Source organism: Amphiprion ocellaris, chromosome 23, assembly GCF_022539595.1.
Source record: "Amphiprion ocellaris isolate individual 3 ecotype Okinawa chromosome 23, ASM2253959v1, whole genome shotgun sequence".
Taxonomy (NCBI): Eukaryota; Metazoa; Chordata; class Actinopteri; family Pomacentridae; genus Amphiprion; species Amphiprion ocellaris.
This window is the reverse complement of record NC_072788.1, coordinates 8,839,001-8,859,120: the sequence shown is the minus strand read 5'-3', so window position 1 is coordinate 8,859,120 and position 20,120 is coordinate 8,839,001. Positions and strand designations below refer to the sequence as shown.

The 20,120-nt window shown below is 38.8% G+C and overlaps 1 protein-coding gene across 1 annotated transcript in view; it reads left to right on the top strand.

Annotated features, from left to right (window-relative positions):
• The window catches only part of LOC111589166 (collagen alpha-1(XXV) chain), a 181,943-nt gene that overhangs the window by 143,638 nt on the left and 18,185 nt on the right, over positions 1-20,120 (top strand). The window contains exons 12-23 of the mRNA XM_035943763.2: positions 1,569-1,613; positions 2,105-2,131; positions 4,954-4,998; positions 9,978-10,010; positions 11,200-11,235; positions 12,955-12,999; positions 14,505-14,567; positions 16,482-16,550; positions 17,225-17,269; positions 18,244-18,288; positions 18,557-18,634; positions 19,101-19,124. Of these exons, the coding sequence (XP_035799656.1) occupies positions 1,569-1,613; positions 2,105-2,131; positions 4,954-4,998; positions 9,978-10,010; positions 11,200-11,235; positions 12,955-12,999; positions 14,505-14,567; positions 16,482-16,550; positions 17,225-17,269; positions 18,244-18,288; positions 18,557-18,634; positions 19,101-19,124 (555 nt within the window). The remainder of the gene's footprint in view (positions 1-1,568; positions 1,614-2,104; positions 2,132-4,953; positions 4,999-9,977; positions 10,011-11,199; positions 11,236-12,954; positions 13,000-14,504; positions 14,568-16,481; positions 16,551-17,224; positions 17,270-18,243; positions 18,289-18,556; positions 18,635-19,100; positions 19,125-20,120) is intronic.

Here is a 20,120-nt window from a genome sequence, read left to right as displayed (position 1 = left end):
TCTGTCTGGGTTGAGGAATAGCTACTACTCTTCTAAAAGGCTAATGATGTGGTAGGTTCGCCAAGGTCATGAGGTCAATTGTTTTTGGCAACAGATGGACTGAGATCGGTTTCAGAGAATTCAGAGCTTCAGACTAACAGCAAACTGGTATTCATCGCATGGCCTTGGCTTTTTCTTCCTTTTAACTCATGTACAGAACCAAACCAGAAATAATTAAGCTTTTAATCAGCTTGTTTATTCTCTCTGCTTTCAGATTTAGTTTGCGGTGTTAATAATTCTATGCTTCTTAACTTTTTTTTTTTTGATTTTATGATGTTTATCCAGTTGTAGTCGCACATTAACAAGTGCAGAGTCTGTTCTTCCAATACCATAAAATCTCTCTTGTCTCCTGCTCCATTAATAACTACTCTGTAAGAAGAAAGTCTGGAAAAAAAAAGGAAAAATTGGGCAGAAAAAATTACACTCAACAGTGGAATTCCATGATGTTCAAAAATTGTAAACTACCGTGAAAATAATGGCGAATATCTGTAAAATAATTTAGCTGATTTGAAATAGTGTAATTTTACAGTAACAAGCTGTAAAGAATGTAGATTTTAGACGAGGACATCACTTACTTTTTGGTCTGTTTATTCAGTTTGTAACGTCATACTTTTTTTTATGGTTTTTACTAGATATTGTCAGTAATTTAACAAAATAAGGAAAATCTGTGGAATAACAATTTAAAAAGATTTACATTTTTTCAAGAACTGCAAATATTTGTAAAATAAGGAATTTTTACTTATTTAGGTATTGTAAAAATATATTTTTTCAGTTAAATGTTGGAAAGAACAATTTTGTAAAAATGCAGATTTTAGGTGAGGACATTACTTACAATTTTATTCTGTTTATTAAATTTGTAACTTCTTACTTTTTATGATTTTTATTAAATATTGTCTGTAATTTAACACAATAAATAAAGTCTGTAGAATAACAATTCAAAAAGAGTTATATTTTTAAAGAACTGCAAACAAAAAAAATCTATTAAATGTTGTAAAAGAACAAATTTCTATTATTGACTTTTTTTATTCACATATATTTTAAAAAAAAAAAAAAATACCGTCAATATAGAAAATTAGTTCGATTTTACTGGATATTATCCGTGATTTAACAAAACACAGACCATCTGTAAAACAACAGTTAAATAATTTTTCATTTTTCTGTTGAATAACAGCAAATATCTGTAAAATACAGGTTTTTAAACAGTGTCATTTTGCAGTCACTGTAAGAAAATTATATAATTTTTGTAGCTTGTTAATAAATGCGATTTTTATAATTATTGTCTGTAATTTAACAAAACTGTGAAAATCTGCCAAATAACAGCAAAGTGTTGAAAAAACTGTTTAAAAAACATTCATTTTTAACAGTATATCCGACAAATGTATAACACCTGTGGACCATCCACACAAACCTAATCTCTGACGAGGTTAAAGGTTATCTGCATAATGTGTTTTTTGTATCTCCTGACCTTAAATTTTAGTTCAAACTGCTCGAGCAGCACATTGAATTCAGCCACTGTGTGTTGTCTTTAGGGGGATGTTGGCATCCCAGGACTGGACGGTGTCCCGGGAGTTAAGGTCTGGTGCACACGTCTTCTGTGTGCTCTTATTTTTGTAAATTCATGACCATCACCTTTCCATTTTTGTTTGAAATCTTCTCTATTCTTTTTCCAATCAAGAAAACACCTCTTTTTTTATCTCATTAAAAACTTTATACACCAATTTTTCATCTTAAATTTTGACCATCAACCTTTTTTTCACATTGTGCTTTATTTATTTATTCACTCTTTTAACCATGTGCTTTTTGTCATTGTGTGTTGTAAATGTGATGTTAAATTAGACATAATTTGGTGACTACTTCTCATGATAATTCAATGATGATTCTAAAAAAAAATAGCTGAAAAATGCTGATTCTCAGGGGTCTGTCTGGGGAAAAGGAGCAGCCATAACACAAGAGAATTTCTGTAATCTAACATGAATTTAACCCCAGATGCTATCTGACCCTGAGCCTTGCCCAACTCTCCCCCTGAGCTTTTCTGTCTTTAATACTCTGCTTTCTTTCCCAACAGGGTGAAATGGGAGAACGAGGTGAAAAGGTAAAGCACTAATTCAGATCTCCAAACATTATTCTTAGTGAGATACCCCGCCGTGTGCTGGAACAAGCGGCGGCTCTGCCTTTACAACTCGTTCTTTGCTTCAAAAGCGACTACCATCAGTGAGTCAGTCATTAAAAACTGCACCAAATTTCTCCAAAAAAACCCAATAACCTCACACAGGAATGGCAGCTTTATTCTCTCCATTACCGGTGTTGGGTGGGAGGTGTGAACGCCGGCCGAACCGTCCTGGGGAGGGAAGTGATGACTCAGTGCGCTTCATCGACCGCAAAACTGGCCTTCAGGCGCTTGTTCTCAGCTCTGATTCAAATCAGAGGCTTATTCTTTATCACCGACATACCTGGTACACTGTAATAATGTGGCTGTGTGGAAACGATCTCCTAGCAACCGCTGCTCACAGCATCACGAGTATCCTGTGGAGAATTAGCTGGATGAAAATAAGCGTACAGTTATAGAAACCGCAGCTGGGAGAAGAAAGTTTGAGGCGTAACTCAGCGGTCTGAGAAGGTAGATTGGTTTCCAATGTTGGGATTAAACTGGTATCCAAAACTACCAATTTAAAACAAAGCTTGTGACTCCTTGACTTTGCCACAGGTTGGATGTCTGAGTAGTTTCAACAGAGAGATGCTCCTTCAGCCACAAAAAAGAGGGAATTATGCACAAGGATTTGGATAAAGTTGGATAAAATAAACTATCTGTGCTGCTGATGTGTTTAAATTTCCAATCCTGTTAATCATCAACTCCAAGCTGTGAATTGCTCCCCTGAAATATTATGAGAATTTGTTAACATAAACTGCAGTTTCTGGCTTTGCTCATGGACTAAAGAGCCAGCAAGCAAGTTCAGAGAGCAATTTCCAACAGATAAATTCATAGATGGAAAAATAAACAGCAAAGTCAAGCATGGAGGCTTTTACAGTAATCTCATTCTCTTCAAGTTCTTGTTTTTAATGCTCTCCATAAGGACACAACCTTTTGATTTCGTATCCTTGGAACTGCTATTGGTTGTATGATTTGCAAACTAATCGCAATATAAAATTATGTGGATTTATTAAAACTGAAATGATCTGTTCCCTGCCAGACGGTACTAAAACTGGGCCCAGAGTGCTGTGAGTTTTTTTATTTCGAGAGGAGCCAGGCATGTTAACTTAATCTGTTGCGTTTGGCTTCGATTGGGAACCAATTAGCCAGCAGGCGAATTCAAGAAAACAATGTTAGCCTCTGACGCTAATAAACACAAAGACTCTCACTATTGGCAATATGTTCCCCGAAAACAATCAATGGCTTTCACATTAACCTTCAAATTAGTAACATATTTATTTATAACGATATAAAATAAACTGGATTTATGGCAGTGCAATGATATGAACAATCTACAGCAGGTTGATGTTAAGCAGGTGTTTACCACCATATTAGTTTAGCGTATTAGCATGCTAGCATTCTGTTCAGTAATGGGCTCATTCCGGATTAAACAAGTGCAACAATTTCTACTCAGTCATCTCTGATTTACCTGAACTTTTTATCGCATAAAGTATGGGTATTTCTAAAGATATTTGTGAAGTTTTAAGCAGATTTTGTTTACTTTTTTTTTAAACTCTGCGAAGCAACTTGTCAATAATGGATGCAAGTTCATTGAAAATAACTTTCTTCCCCCCATTTTTGTGACCAACTATTTCATATTTATTAAATTATTGTGTCACGCAGCTGCATAGGCTTCACAAAATATCACTAGTTGACTTTGGTTTCATTAATTTTTTATTGATGTGCTCAAAGATGTGGCGGCTTCTTTTTTTTCATATTTCAACTCAGCCATAATCAAAGATAATTCATCCAATATTACAGATTTTGAAGCAATGAGGGTTACTTACTGTTACGTTCACAGAATCTGGAAATATCTCTATATATTTTTTGCATCATCTTCATCTTTTGCGCACCTCCTGTGCATATGTTTACATAAAGCTGCACCTTTGTGTACTTTTTGCATTGCTTTAAGCGCCATTGCATTTTCATAAGTATTAACAATGTGCAGTATTCAGAAGTGCAACATCAGTTACATGACTGTTTTTACAATTCTTAACACACAAAATAAGCTGTATCTTCACTTCTTGTACATACAACAAGCTAAAATGGGTCACTGGACAGTTTCAAAAATACATAAATCTCAGAAAGTCTTGATATATTCATAGTTTATGATGAAAAGTAAGTTTCAAGCAAATCAGAGAAGGTCAAGCAGACGGTCCCTGATGATTTTAGGTGGAACAACCCAACTGTCAAACTCATCGTCTCTGCAAAAGTCTGTATATTCAGTAAGATGAAGGTCATTCATCTCGGAAACACGAGTGTTTGTACAAAATCTCATGTCGGCCCATCCAATATCTGTTGAGAGATTTCATTCTGGACCCAAAAAAAAAAAAGGTAGAACAACCGGTCAAACACTGACATTTAATCTATTTCATGCAGCGAAGATGAAAAAGTTGCGGATTTCAAAAGTTTTTCAGATGCAATGAGTTTAGGATCTCCACAGAGCGCATTACGTCACCTGAAATCAGTCATGTGTGAACCACATGTGATGACTCGGTGACCAGAGTGAAGATGAAGTACCAACACAGTACATGTGTACACTAATGGTACTTCATCTTTGCTGTTTCCTCAAGCAGCCATGTTTTAAATGGCAGTCAATCACCAAAAGAAGAGAGTCCTACTGTGTGCTGGGCCTGTTTAAGCAATCAGCCAATCATGTTTGAGCTTTACAATCTCAGGTATTTTTGAGTTGCATTGGAATATGATTACATATGATTTCATTTCAGGGCGATATGGGTGAAGAAGGACCGAAAGGTGATATGGGGGAGAAGGTGAGTGAAGTCCACCTTTTTTTTGTTCTCTTTGTTTATGTCTTGGAACGTTCTCGGAGAAGCAGCAGGGAGTCCAGCTGAAAACAGTGAAAAAGAAGTCAATGTCAGCCATGTGAGAGGAAATCTGTGCAGCAAAAGCAGATGAGGTCTAGAGCCATCAGCTGTAACTGTAGTCCAAGCTGCAGAATCATCCTGGCAACTTGATGTGTCCTTTTGTATTTAATGTGGACTTAATTGCTATGCTACGCTGACGCTACATTTTCTGGTTGGATGGTTCCTGCATTAATTTGGAGACCATTTATCATCAAGACAGCTTGTCAAGTTGAGATCCATTTCGAACAAAAGGCAGAATGGAGCTTCACCGGACAGATTGTTCAGAGCTAAACTAATAGATTCATGTTTCTGTCCAAAAAGCTTTTGTTTTCAGGAAAAGTTTTTTTTTCTGTTAGTGCTCTGACATCATGTCCAGAGGGTTGATTATGCATCTAAAACTTACCACGCGGCCTTTGCTGTTATTATTTTTGTTAAACCAGCTTTTAGGAAAATGGGTCACTGCTTTATTTGTAGTGGGTGACCTCATGACAAAATCTGAGCCTCTTTAAATGTCAAGCCTGTTGTAAAGTCAATTGATTTGACTTCACACACGTCTGGGAAAAGAGGAAGATTTTCCCCAAAGTTGCCAAAAAAACTGTTTCTGAGAAGAGTCGGCACAATTGTATTAGAGGTTTTAAACACATCTCAGGTGCTTCTAGCAAAATGAAAGCTGCTTCTCTTTGCTAGAAATACAGAGTTAGGTAGAAAAACAAAATGTAACTGATAGACCAGAAGCGGAGGAGAAGCGGTGTGTACTCAAAGTGTCACTGCCAATTTATTGCTGTTCAGCGCAGAACTACTTTGATAACTTCTCACTTTATGGGTACTGGATTTTTTTATTTTTTTTTTAAAAGACTGCCGAACTTGGCAGCCAAGAAAGACACCATTCGCGGGAAACAGATGCAGGATATCATCTGTGGAAAATGAGCGAACAAAAAAAGGAAAGAGGAGGGCGATAAAAGTTTGCAGCTCGAGCACCGCTTTGATCTAGTCTACCTTGGTGCAATAAAAGGAGAAAAAGAAGAGATGGATTTTTTATTTTTTGCTGCAGGAATGAAAAAAGAAAAAGTGGAATTGAATACCGCAGGCTTCTGCAAACCTGCCATTCATTCCTCAAATGCACAGTCATGCATTTTGCAGTTAAGAGACAGAAGGTAAAGAAATAGAAATAGGTTGTCATTCGTATGGATAGGATTACCTCATGAGAGATTGTCAGGACAGAAAAGGTGTTTGTTTAACATAGAGCACAGCATATGGCAGGAATAATTCCAATCAAGATGAGTTCAACACATGTCAGACGCACGGAGGATTGATTGATTTCCATTGAAGTGAAGAAAATGTGTGCTCCAGCCGAGACCCCAGTCTGTCATCAGAGTTTTTGTGTCTGATCAATTGCTCTTCCATGATCTTATTGTTGTTTCTCTGGTGGAAGAGGAAACCGGAGAATAACGGGACATGGGAGGGGAGGAGGGCATCTTTATCCCTCCATGCTGAAGATGCCAAAGTTAACAATACACAGCACGCAGTGCGGGGAAAATGTGGTAACACGAGGTGAGAGGTGAAGCAGCGAAAGCTTCGGTATGGTGAGCAGAGAGACCTCAGGGAGAGCAAAGAGGGGAGAGAAATGGCAGAGTAAGCAGTGGGGCTGTGCTTTGCATGATACAAAGGGAGATTGTTTTGACGGTGGGGGATCTGTGGAGTGTGAAAGAGACTAAATGACAAGACAGATATATTCTCAGTTACATGCAATCTCACGCTTAGAAACAAGTTTAAACGCCAACATGCAAAAATCTTGTATCTTTTTTTTTACATCCTGAAGTCTATACTGTTGCATTTTGGATCATGAATCACAAAAATATAAAACCTTGACACTGATGAGTAGTGTGGATTTATAGTCTGTGGTTGTTTTAATCATAGTGTAGAAGTATTCTGATTTCATCTGAAATCAAAATGTAGACATACAAGATCTCAGCACTCATGATACTATTACTTTGTTCATTTTATCAGTCAAGATACTGCTAATTTTAACCACATTTTGGCCCCCAAAGCAGATTGGTTGTATGTAGTTAAACAGAATAGTTTGATATGTTGTAAAACATGCTTATTTCCTTTTGTTGCCAGGAGTTAGATTCATTTCAATATAGTTTTGTTTATATACTTTACAGCGTGTCATCTCAACACACTTCACACAGTAAGGCAAAAAACCCCCTAAATTACAGAAAAATCTCCTTTTTAACAGGAAGAACCAGCAGAACCAGGCTGATACTTTCTACAATAAAATTATGTTTTAGATGTACAATCATGAAATATAAAGTCACATTAAAGCAATCAAATCAATGTAGCAGAGTTAAAAATATGAAGTTGCATGTAACAGTTATTGTATTTGAGGACAGTGTTTGAGTAATGGCACTTACTTTCCACCTGAGGTTTAAAGTACACATTTATGTAGCACATTACCTGCTGAGTTGCTTTCATAAGCCATCATCAGCTGCAGAGAGGAATGTTTCTAACAGCCTCTGCATGTCCATCTCTGGCCTCATTTAAAACAAATCATTACTGCAGTTAAAAGCTTTAGTTCTAAACCATTTACTCCTGATGCATTCCGCCTAAGTATTTAACTAGGTGTGAAATTAACTGGGACTCTTCTTGTTGAAAGAGCTGAACCTTGCAGATAGGAAAATTGTTTAAAGGTTTAAAAAAAAAAAAAAAAAAAAGAAACCCAAGCAAACTCTTGATTTGGCTCTTCAGGAGTTCCAAGCTATGAGTGCTTGGCTCTGGCCGGTGTGGCACAGTGGTTGGTATAATTTTTGAATCCTAAGATCCGGTCCAAGCTCTTGTGAACTGGCCACATTTCAGCTGTTGGCAGGGCCTGTCTACCCTGGGAGCCAGTCATAATTTGTGTTGCCTCACTGAGGTCGACATTCAGCTGAGGCCTGCTGAATTTGGTCATCTCTGCTAATGGCCGTAATGTGGAGTGGAGTCATGTTTTGAAGGCTGTAGAGGCATTAAACGGCGACATTTGCCACAACTCTGCCACGGTTTCATTGCTGGCTGATTAAATCTCTCCATCTTATTCACACATCTCGTTCCCCCGGCAAACAGCTGGAAAATGGCCGGATTTACCAAGCGTACGTTATGAGACCTTCATGCTATTATCTTTAAATGTCAATATGCAGCAACAGGCCTGGGTGCCTATAATGAAGTGGAGTTGTGGTGACAGCTCTCCGTCTCACTCTGCTCTGTGGTTAAATCAGGCTGGAGTCTCACCATGGTAATTGGCCCAGCTGGGACATTTCGGTGCCGCTCCTCAACACACCTCCCAACTCCACTGCTTTTTCCATCTCATGCTACTACATTTGGAAGCGATTAAACTAAAAACTTCTTGTCACTCGTGTGAGATCTGTCATGTCAGTGGGATTTTCACTTCAGCAGCAAGCGAGCGAAGTGTTAATTGCTTGTGCAGCGTCCTCCCATACTTGTTTTCGCGCGGCTAACGGCGGCGTTTTGATTAAAACCGTGTGAACTGTGCTGTAAATTTCCATTTTTCACAATATTAGCTCCTGCGCCCGCTGAGAGTTATAATGGGAAAATGTTAATCACGCTCACATATCAGCTCGATTATGTTTCTTTTTTGTGCGAGATGCAACGATTGAGCGCAGATGTGAAGCATTCTCACACATCCATCCCTGCCAAAAACGCAACAGGTGTAAACCAGCTCCGACTTTGATGTTTGTTTAGTGTTCAAAAGAAGTCAGGAACGTGTGGTGTAAAGTTTTCTTTTTATTATAATTTATAGGTCAACCGCAAAATGACATCCTCGTTGCTTTTGAAGCATCTGGCCATCGTGTGACATCTTGTTTTTGTCTCCTATAAATTGCATAGGAAGGAGGCTGTTTCTGCAGCTAACTGTAAAAGTTCATCCACTTAGATCTTGCAGCCTCAGTAAAATATAAAAGAACTTGTGAAAATGCCTGTTTAAAAAAAATGGAACGATAAGTTGTAAGATAGAAGCACCCTCGAGTATGCACCGAAGCCCAGCTGTAAACAGTAACACAGTTTATTGTCTGCAAAAAAAATGCCGCAATTAAACATTGCCTTGTGTGCTATGTATCATAATGACTCCCATTAAAAGCTGAGGGCGAGAGGCATTCCTTCAGCAACTTCTGAGCACGAGGCGTATGTGTAGTGAAACCACAGAGTCCACACCAGAGCTAAAGACCCAGTCTCCTTCTCCCCGTTCCTCTTTCCCACCAACCGCCCATAATTAAACTTATTGGCCCCTTGTTTTATGTCTATTTTTACTGTACGCTGCAGCACTAACGCAATGCAAAGGAACAGCCTGGATCAAGTTCTGCTGGAAAACTGCGACACAAGTAGCTCCGTCTCCTTCCAGTTCAATCCCTTACCTGAAGAGATGCAATGGAAACAAGGGTTGAATGGTTGCAGTTAGTGCAGTATATCTATCAAACCCCTTCCCCCCTGTGCTGTTGTGGATTTCTTCTGATATAGTGTTAGATTTCACCTCTCATGTCATCACCATTACCCAGCTGCAGTCTGACAGTGTAAAAACAATGAAATGATTCCCAGCACTGTAGTTACAGAAAATGCCGTCTGCAGCTCTGGTGAGAAGGTACATTCAGAGTTAACGCTGCTCAGAATGGAAGACAATCGTCTTTCTAAATGGGATTTTCACCCAGTTTTATCCGGACAAACACAGCAGTTGTGAAATGATGTTCTGCATTATTCAGTGAATAGACTTCGGTAATAAGTGATAATTTTTGTAATTGTAGTTGCATGGTGAGGCTCGATAATAACCTCTGTCACTTTGGGTTTTTTATGTTGTATCTGTCTAATTCTTGCATTTTCTTTATGGACTTTTTTCTCAGGGAGACGCAGGTTCTTCTGCAGCAGGCATCAAGGTGAGAACGGAGCTAATGCTCAATGTCTTATTTCTTGATCTTCATTCGTAGTCAGGTGCACCTAGTCTTTGTAGGTTCAAGGTTGCATCACACAAACTTACCACTAAAATGTGACACAAAATGCAGTTTTTCATAGTTTTTGAGCATAATTACATGTCCCTAGAGGGTCTACAGACCTACAAAATATGAGAAAACAACATCCCCTTGTTTATTTTTTTATTTTTTGCCATCGATTAGAAATTGTTTGTTACCTTTTGTGATGTCACAACAGGATAAGCCACGCCCCTAGTTGATGCAATCCTCCTCATTTTTTTTTAGTTTATACGTTCTCAATTTAAATTAGCATTTAACACATTGAGGCAGTTAAATATTGGAAAAAGCTTAGCTAACTTAACCAACTCCAATATATATATTAGCTCAATGTATAATATCCAACTTCAGTTTTATTTATGTAGCATCAGTTTACAACATATGTCATCTCAAGGCCCAAAATTATACAGAGTCCCAACAAATCCCAAATTTACTTTGGTTTCCCTTTGAGCAGTGCTTATGAGCAACAGTGTTGAGAAAAAACTCTTCTTTACTAGGAAGGAAAAACCTCTGGCAGAGCCAGGTTCAGGAAAGGCAGCCGTCTGCCTCGACCAGTCGGGCTGAGGGTGAAGGGGAAACTAAACAGACAAACAATGCATCACAAAACATGAACACTTTGGAGGTCATTGGGGCCAGTAACTGAATATACAGAACCAGAGATACCTGCAGAGAGAGCCCATAATATTCTCACCACTGAAGAACGAGTTATGTTTTAAAACCAGGCCTTCTATGTAGTGTTTTTTTTTTTTTTTTTTTTTAAATTCGGGTAAATAACCAGAGAAAATGAAACCTACAGCCAGCACAAATGTTTGCAAGGCTTCTGTGGATGCAGGTGTGCGAAAAACAAGGACGTCTATACTTTGAAGTGGAGTCTGGATGTTACAAAAGCGAATCCAGATGACATAATCAACATGAGTTCAGCAGGCGAAAACATATCAATAATGTGTCAAATCTCTCTTTATCAATCAGTTTTAAAAAGTTGTTGAAATAACAAGAACTTGGGAAAGATTTTACTCTGAAACTTAATATTGGCTTTGCAAATAGCTGGTGCAACCCAATCCTGAAGTGCAGCAGTTGAAACGTCTTGCATGTGTTTCAGGGTGAACCTGGAGAACCTGGACGAAGTGGACATAAGGTAATAATACACTCTGATGCACAGCTGACACACAGCAGCACATAAACACATGTAGCAGTCATGAGAGTGTGGTTTTAAACATATGAACTAACTGTTGCTCTATTTTGTTAAACGCATTTTGTAGCTGTTGATAGCAGAAACAGAAAATACTCAACAGGCCGTAGCTCTCTAGACATTTCTATATATGTTTCATGACAAGCTCTGGGCTGCTATGTACAGAATAGAGCAGTTCAAATGTTGATGATCATCCTGTTGGAATTGTAATAAGGATACATGAACGCCTGACACTTCAACTTGACCTTCAGGAGGTCCTATCTCTTCAACTCATTTTACATTTACTTGGGTCTGATGCTTGTTTTGTGCCAGAGTGAGGTCTCAGGTGTCACACTAGCTCCTTGGAACACACTAAACCTCTTGGATTTGTTTCATTGTTTTTGCCATTTTTCACTGAGTTTGTTGATTTGACTTTTTTTTTAGTCCCTTTCCAAGGAAACAAAAAAAACGGGGATATTGCAGAAAAAACAGCTGCAAATGACAAACTAATAAAACAATCACACACCAGAAGAGGAGCTAAAATGAAATAACATTACTTGTCCTTTGGCCAGATGGCTGCTGAGATTACACCAGTGCATCATCTAATTACACTTTTAATCCCACACGTTGCACCCCATTAATTCCCCCTCTTTTTCTCCGTTTGGACAAATGAGTTACAGGCAAACAGAAAGGCTTTTAGCAGTTTTATTTTCCGCTGTGCTGCAACAAAAACACTTGTGGCCTAACTAATGTTTTGACTGCTTAATCTTATCTTCCATTTTAAACACATTCTGCTTGTGCTGACACATTTGCAAGTTGTATTTCTCATCGTATTGCTGACATTGAGTTGTTCTCCACATAGTGAAGCCCACAAGAAAGATTCTTATTCTGTCATTTTAGCACGCTTTCATTAGCCACAATAGAAATGCTCCCCTGAGTGCCATTACAGTTTGTCATCTCGTGCAGCGCTAATCATTTCTTTGCATATGCAATAAATACAATGGTCCTAATTGAGCGTTAAATTATCCCAAGTCAGAATTTTTATTTTTGAAAGCCCCCACATGGGACTTTTCCATGGTTGCATCACATGACTGTGCGTAACTCAGACTTGTTGGTAACTTGAGTCTGGAGCTCTCGACTTGACAGTGACCCGTCCTTGGGACCAGAGAAATAGACCAACTCTCGACGTTTCACGCTGCCAAACTCTAATGACCTTGAAGCCACAGCGCCTCTCTCGAAACAGCTTTTTGCGACTTTAACCCAAAGTATCTGACAGTTCTTCCTTCCAGAAACCAGAACTTTTCACACCTGCCCGAACCAATAAAATCCCCCCTCAAAAACAAAACTCCCGTTGCACTTTGTGAAGGGTTGAGTGTTTAACAAGCACTAATCACGCTGTCAAGCCACGGCTGCATGAGTTGGTATGAAAGTGCATGTGCAGGACCTTGTGCTAAATGCTTACTGCAAGAAAAATGACAGTCGACATACACTTCTGGACAGCAGGGCACTTTCTATTTTTTAGGGTTTTTTTGTTTTGTTTTTTTAGAATTACAGCAGCTTGATAGCCAGAGAAAACACAAATAGAAAATAAAGTGTCGAGCTAATAGAACCCCAAAGAGCCTACAAATGAGGCTTGACTCAGCTTAGCTTGGCTTGGCTGTAACATGTCACACTTTTCCTGTATAGGGAGAGCCAGGACTTCCAGGGCTGCCTGGACTCCCAGGGATAAAGGTAAATGCTTCGCTGTTTTTACCCCCAGTCATTCCCCTCGGTGTTGTCCCTGTCCATCCGCTTCAGAGCAAAACTCAGCCGACCTTTCGCCATGCCTCATGTACGACACATTAAGATCCTTAATCTTGCCTTTCCTGCTTTGTGGGATTTGCACCTCGACTTTAATACTCTATTTTCAGCAGTGGCAGCGGCACCAGAAACCAGGAGTTTAGGCAAAATGACAAGTTGGCGCTTTTGATCTCGACAGTCTGCAGGAAAACCAACCCATTAAGATTTGCAGAGAGCATAGAGGACTGAATTAACACTGCAGTCTAGTTCCTGGAAGTGGCAATGAAGAGACCCAGTGCAGAACGTGTGAGAACTACTGCTTGTTAAGAGGATTATTTAGAATATTTTTTATTGTTTTAGTGAGAATCAGCAACAGATGGTGAAACCAAACGCCACATAATAAGTCACTGCCATCTCCTACCTAAAGAATAGCAACTGCTCCAATATATTTCAGGATCATTAGCTTGAAATATAACATGTGAATGCAAGGAATGCTCACACAGGCATGATGATGATGATGCTTGTTACTGTTTTTTCACTCTTTGTATGCTTGTAATTCTTAAGAAAAGCACTTCTATGTTTTATACACTCCTGTTTTGACTTATGAGGCCTGTATGCTTGATGGAATCTAACCATTTTTTTTGCTAACGTAGCACCTCATGGGCTCGCCGTGCACTTTGTTCTGCTGCTGCGTTCTTTGCTGTTTATCCAATCAAAGTTTTTAAAAAAAAAAAAAAAAAAAAAACATTTCCGAGCCGACGATTCTATATGCATCTCTCTGAAGTTGGATGTTTTATGTGTGTTGAATGAAAAGAATCTGAAAAACAGCTCCAGAGCCAAATGCCTGTTACCTCTCCGAGGGATTCCTAATGTACTGTAGGTGGGAACTCTGGCTGCAGATGGTGTAATAATATATCCTCGTTAAGTAATTTCGCAATCAAACGCAATGTAAATCAAATCCAGCATCACACCTCATACTGGAATCTCACTCCTCATAATGGAAAGTGCAAAAATGTTAGAGCTCGCTGTGGATGCTGGTTTTTGCACGCTGTTAATCACAACCCTTGTGTGTGTGTGTGTGTGTGTGTGTGTGTGTGTGTGTGTGTGTGTGTGTGTGTGTGTGTGTGTGTGTGTGTGTGTGTGTGTGTGTGTGATGAGCTTCTAACAAGGTCAGTCGTAGCGTCTGTTAAGGCACATAAGAGAGTCGGTCATTAATATGTGTGAAGCCAGGGGATACATTAGCGAACCACTGACGGTGTGTGTGTGATTTATGCATGCGTTTCTGCGAGCAGTAAGTGCATGCCTGTCGTTCTGAATATATTTGGCCATGCATCTTGTGTATGTGTTTAGCACTCATTAGCTGTGTTACACCAAAAAAATGCCTTGTGGAAAAATGAGTAATAGATGCAAAATTTTTCTCTCATTTTTTTTTTTTTTTTTTTTTTTTTTTTTTTAAGGGTGAGCCTGGATTCCTTGGTCCCCAGGGAGAGCCGGGGCTTCCAGGGCTCCCAGGAACGAAGGTGGGGGGACTTTCCACAGTTGTTTGTCACATTATAGAGGGTTTATTTTCTGCTCTGAGTGACACAGTGTGGCGATAACGAGACGCAACAGCTCTGACAGATTTTTATCACACCCCGTCAGTGCCGTCGCCATTGAAATCACTAATTTCCCTGAAGTTTCTAATCTCATTATCCGTTATTATCACTCTGCTGAGGTGATTAAACCTGTTTCTTTGAAATGTCACTTGGAAGTGGTCAGAATGAGCCGCTGCCTTTGAGTCGTGACATTATCACGCTGTGGCGATGATCCAGACACACAAGAATCAGTGCTCACATTGTGCTTTAGCGTTGATAATCAAGATGTATTAGCCTTGCATTGTCCTCTGTTTCTTTATAAAATGTCAGGCTGATGCTAAAAAGAAAATGCTTGGCTTTAGAACTATTTTTCAAGGTTTTTTCTACTTCATTTCTTAGCTTGCACTATCAAAACATGCAAAAATAGAACACCTTTGTGACATTTTTAATGCGTCATTTCCCTCCCTGTGCAATAAGTTCCCATTAGTAAGCAGTTGCTCTGTCAACATTGCTGAGTAATGGTTGCATCTGTTGAGCGTGTTCGTTTTTTGAGATAGAAGACAAACTACTTCTCTCCCATTTATTTTCTAAATATCAGTGTCTCAAAAGAATCGTGTACAAGGACCTTTTCTGTTTGGAACAGCTTCCCAGAAAAGGATAAAATCAAAAGTGAACACAACATTTTATTTAGTCTAGTATTGTGTGATAGGTCATAGATATAAACATCTAATTGAAATATTGAAATATGATTGGCTAAAGGTGGGGATAACCGTGGTTTAGGCTTAATTCTCCATTTATTTGGTGCACAGATATGTCGATATCTCTTGGCACATGATTCTTCCAATCCCCAGGAGCCGCATCCTGTAAAAAGAACCTCCTGCAAACTTTCTTCTGCTTTCTACCAGTTAGTATTATTCAATTATTAGCTGAGATATGATGTAGCCATTAGTGGTATCTCATAGGGGGGATGCAGGTGTTCTTTAGGCTGGATTATTTTGGTTTTCTCCCTCAAACAAGCTTGAGTTTGCAGTTTCAGTAAAATTAGTTGTTAAATTATAAGAAAATAGGAAAGTGCTGTGTATCAAGGCCAAAACTCTATCTTTCTTAGTGTGTGCATGTGGAGAAGAAGAATTTTTTCTTTTATAAGCGGCTGTAACTTTCCAGCCTGACCTGTCTGTGTCCATCAGAGCTTGGAGTTAGAGCTTAGCTCCATCTCTTCCCTTTTAAAAGTCAAGCACAACTCATGGATTCATTGCACATTAAATGGTTAATTATTATCAATATTATAACACTCATATGTAATATCAATTTCAGTGTTCAGTTAGTAGTACCTTCGTGAGATAAAAACCCTAACAAATTTCAGTGTTCACTTGGTAGTGCCTTTGTGAGATGAAGTCCTAACACGTCTCAGTAGCAGCAATAACTAATAGAAACTATTAGCTCACAGTTATACCACACCCCCCTCTACTGGCTGTCTTGTGTGCAACACAACTACACAGCAAACAATCTGCATTTGTCTTTAAATGTTCAAGAAAGCTCAATCTGAATAGACTTTAAAAAGAAAAAAAAACAACCTTGTTGAGGGTCACATCTGTCCAATTGTGCCGAGTCCTCATAAATACATGCAAATGTGTTGAGTAAGCAAACTGACGAGCAGCTCTTCCAGGAGATTCCTCCACTGCATTACATGACAGGAAGCTGAAGGCCTCCCTGACGTTGAGGAGATGCACCGCCGCTCTCCTGCTGACGATTAAAAAGAAACCGTCAGCAGTTCTGTGTCACATTTATGACATGCAGGTTGCAGGAAAACACAATAACTCTGCTTTTGTTACTGAGTAGTTTGTTGTTTTGTTTGCGTAGGGCGAGAGAGGCGACCACGGACCACCAGGAAAAGGTGAACGAGGAGAAATTGGACCAATCGGGCCAAAGGTAAGCTGCAGAAGTTCACAAGTTCACATTTATTCCCCTTATGTATGGTATGAATTAAATGAGCATTGGATTGTGTCTGAGGAGACTCTTCTTGTTGCTTTGCTGCCATCTAGAGCCTCTTTGATCAAATCACACACAGTGAAGAGTTCAAAATTAGACAAAGCATTCACTTTTGTTAACAAAGAAGGCTGGATAAACCATTATAGTGTGTAATAGGTTCACCCTGTAGTCCAAATATAAATGAGTTCACCCTTGTTTATGTCTGGCACCGGCCCAGAAGGTGCCTAAAGCCCCAGTCTAAACGTAGACGACAGAGATCTGGTTCACATCCTATCAGAAGCCCCACAAGCGAAACCCTCCCTTTGTCAGTGACAGAGTTCAAATAAACACTTTCTCCGCTGCTGCATATTAAAAGCTGGTTATTTTAGTGGAGCCGACTGCATTTCTCTCTCGAGGGAAGTAAGAGGCGCTGATGATATTTCCTCTGTGAAATGTGCATTAGAAATCCATTGAATTTTTTATGATGAATTTGGATCGAACCCATAAAAAGAGCTTGTTTCGTATTTTCCAATTTTGGGTTTATACCTCAGATGCTTCACTTTTCTTGTAGTGCCTCTCAAGCTGATATTCTTTACATCATCTGTATTTTTTTTTTTTTTTTTTACTCATGGCAGGGTTCACAAGGAGAGGCTGGTACACCAGGACCTAAAGGGTCAAAGGTGAGAATTTCAGATGTGTTTTCTTTAATTTAGGAGACCGAGCGAATCCCTGGTGAAAAGAAGACATAGTGGAATACAGTGCCTCGAAAAAGTATTCAGTTTTCTCCTTTTATTTGCTTTTCAACGTCGAATTGTGGTCAGTTTATTTGGCTTTGTTGATGAGAATTTACCCCCAAAAAAGACTCTTTCACGTCAAAGTGAAAACAGCTTTCTGTAGAAAGCCAGGTGGTGCTAGAAGTCACTCAGCTGGTATAATTTACATCATCTGATTGCAATGAATGTCTTAGTGATTGTAATGTAAAGACACTTGTATCTGGAAGGTCCAGTCACTGGTGAATCAGTACTCCTTGAAATAACTACATCATGAAGACTAAAGAACACTCCGAGCAATTCCAAGAAAAGGTTATTAAAAAGTAGAAGTCAAGCGATAAATATAATTAAAGTAGAGTATGGCTGGTTACCAAGACACCTATGACTCCCTCTGAAGGTGTAACAAGTTTGTATTCAGTAAAGGAGAAAGTTTCCAAGGGAGGTTAGCACTTTTTATAGTCACTGATCTTGATTTTTCACCATTAAAAGCTCACTTTGAGTTCTAATATCTAGAACTTTTGTGCCTACAGGAATATCAAACACTAAGATTTTTGTTTAACAGGCTATTTTGTGTGAAAATAGAAATGATTAAAGGTGAAAACCATCACATCTGCAAGCAATATTCAGTGCTGCTTCAGCCTCTGTGTTATCACTTACAGTAACAGTAGTATCACAAAAATCAGAATAAAATTAAAGTTGCATTTACAGCTGTCATACTATATGAGGATATAAAATGCTGCAGTGAGGCAAGTCATGACATCCAGGGTTATTCTACAGCATTTGGGCCATTTTACAATTTGGAAGTAGCTATTACAGTTCTCCACTAATGACAATGTAGTTGGAGTAGTAATATCAGTTCATTTTTATTTGTCTTCTCACATTAGGGGGAGACTGGAGATAAAGGAGACTTGGGGTCTATTGGCCCGAGGGTAAGCGATTAAATAAAAGATAAATGCCTCTGCTCCCCCATTTCTTTAATGTTATAATGTATCAATGTTGCATTCTGATTAATACTCAAAACTTTAAATTCCATATGACGTCTGCTAGTATTAGTGCATCTTGACACTGTTACCACCAGGGGGCAGCAATGCCACCGTAGCCGTTTTATTGGAGCAGAGATTTCTCTGATTTTATGTATAAATCAGGCATTCACTGTGAAATAAAATGTGTTTAAATGTTAATTTCGACTATGTTCAGGGCCCTTCAGGGCAGAAAGGAGACCAAGGAGCCACAGAAATCATCGACTACAACGGAAACATTCAGGAGGCTTTACAGGTCGGTCCGGATATTAATTGATGCAGCTCATAAAACTTAAAAAGGGCTTTTTGTTTGTTTGTTTTGGGTGCCTTGATTTTTAGAATTCAAATTATATTCATACTCACAATCCCACATAAACAGTTTTGACTCATTTGCAGTTAATGCGGCACTGTGGAGAGACAGTTGGAGCCAAATATATGCATATTAAATGATGTACTTTGGCGTTCATTTTTGCTTGAACGAATCAATCAAGTGTGGCACCTCACATTTTTACTTCCTATATTTTACAATGCCTTTAACTTCACATTACTCGGGTTATGTCTGCTACAGATAAATAAAGCAAACATTTGTACTGTAATGAGGAACTCATTTTGAGGGTGACTGTGTGCAGAAATGTGCTGACACAAAGGTTTCTTTCCTGTGTGACCTCTGCAACCTTATCTCTCACCTCCTCCCCCTTTTCCACTCTCTCGGCCCACTGCAGAAGATTACCACTATTACAGTTACGGTAATTAGGCTCTGTGTGCTCTGTTTATTGTGTCATCTCCACGAGTGATTCATCTTTGTCCTAGCATGGGCCCAACCCAACCCCAACCCCAACCCCAGCGCCGGTCTGCACTGCCCTGTCGTAACTGTGCTCCCTCACCCAGCCACATGTTTGCCTGACAGTGAATGAAGCAACGTTTGATTATTATGCTTCTGTGTGACCAAAGCTTATGCGCTGCCTGAGTTGCTGGTCGTCTCCTTGAATGTCTGTGACTCATCCTTTAAAACAACCATGTCAAGATATTATTAAAAATGTGTTCTTTAAAACTTAATCAGTCCGTTTCTGGTCAAAAATTCATGAAGTATAGCAGTAAAGGCCATTGTGTGTGTTCATTTGTATGAAAATTGGTTTAGAAATATGCAGCAAATATGATACACTGATATGGTAAGATGCGGCATGCTTTGTTAGCTAAAATTAAGATGTAAGATCCAGTTTAAAGACTTTATTGTTTTGCATATCTGCATACCAGAGGTGGTGTTTCCATTCAGAAAAAAAAACATTTTTGTGATATGAGACGATAAGTCTATATTAATCCCACAGTAGGGAAATGTACATTATTACAACAGCAAAATATAGTGCAGAAATTTAAAAAAATATCAGTAGAAAAATACAAATAAACCAAGAATATATGTAAGTAACAGTCCAGATTGTCCAAATTGCTCTGGATGTGGAAATAACAATATTGCACATATCAGTGGTGTAGCACAGATTCTTTCAGGAGTATAAATACTCATAGAGAAGTATTAATATTGCACAGATTTGTCCGTATGTAGAAAAACACTGATATTACACAAAGTCTTGGAGTGGTAAAAGCAACTTTGCTTGTTATGTAGGACATGCAGGGTAGAAATATGAAGCATTGTGCACAATTTCCTCATTTAGCATAACTCAACACAACAAAATGAGCAAATTTACAATCACACAGTCTAGAATTTAATACTAAGTGTATAATTTAGG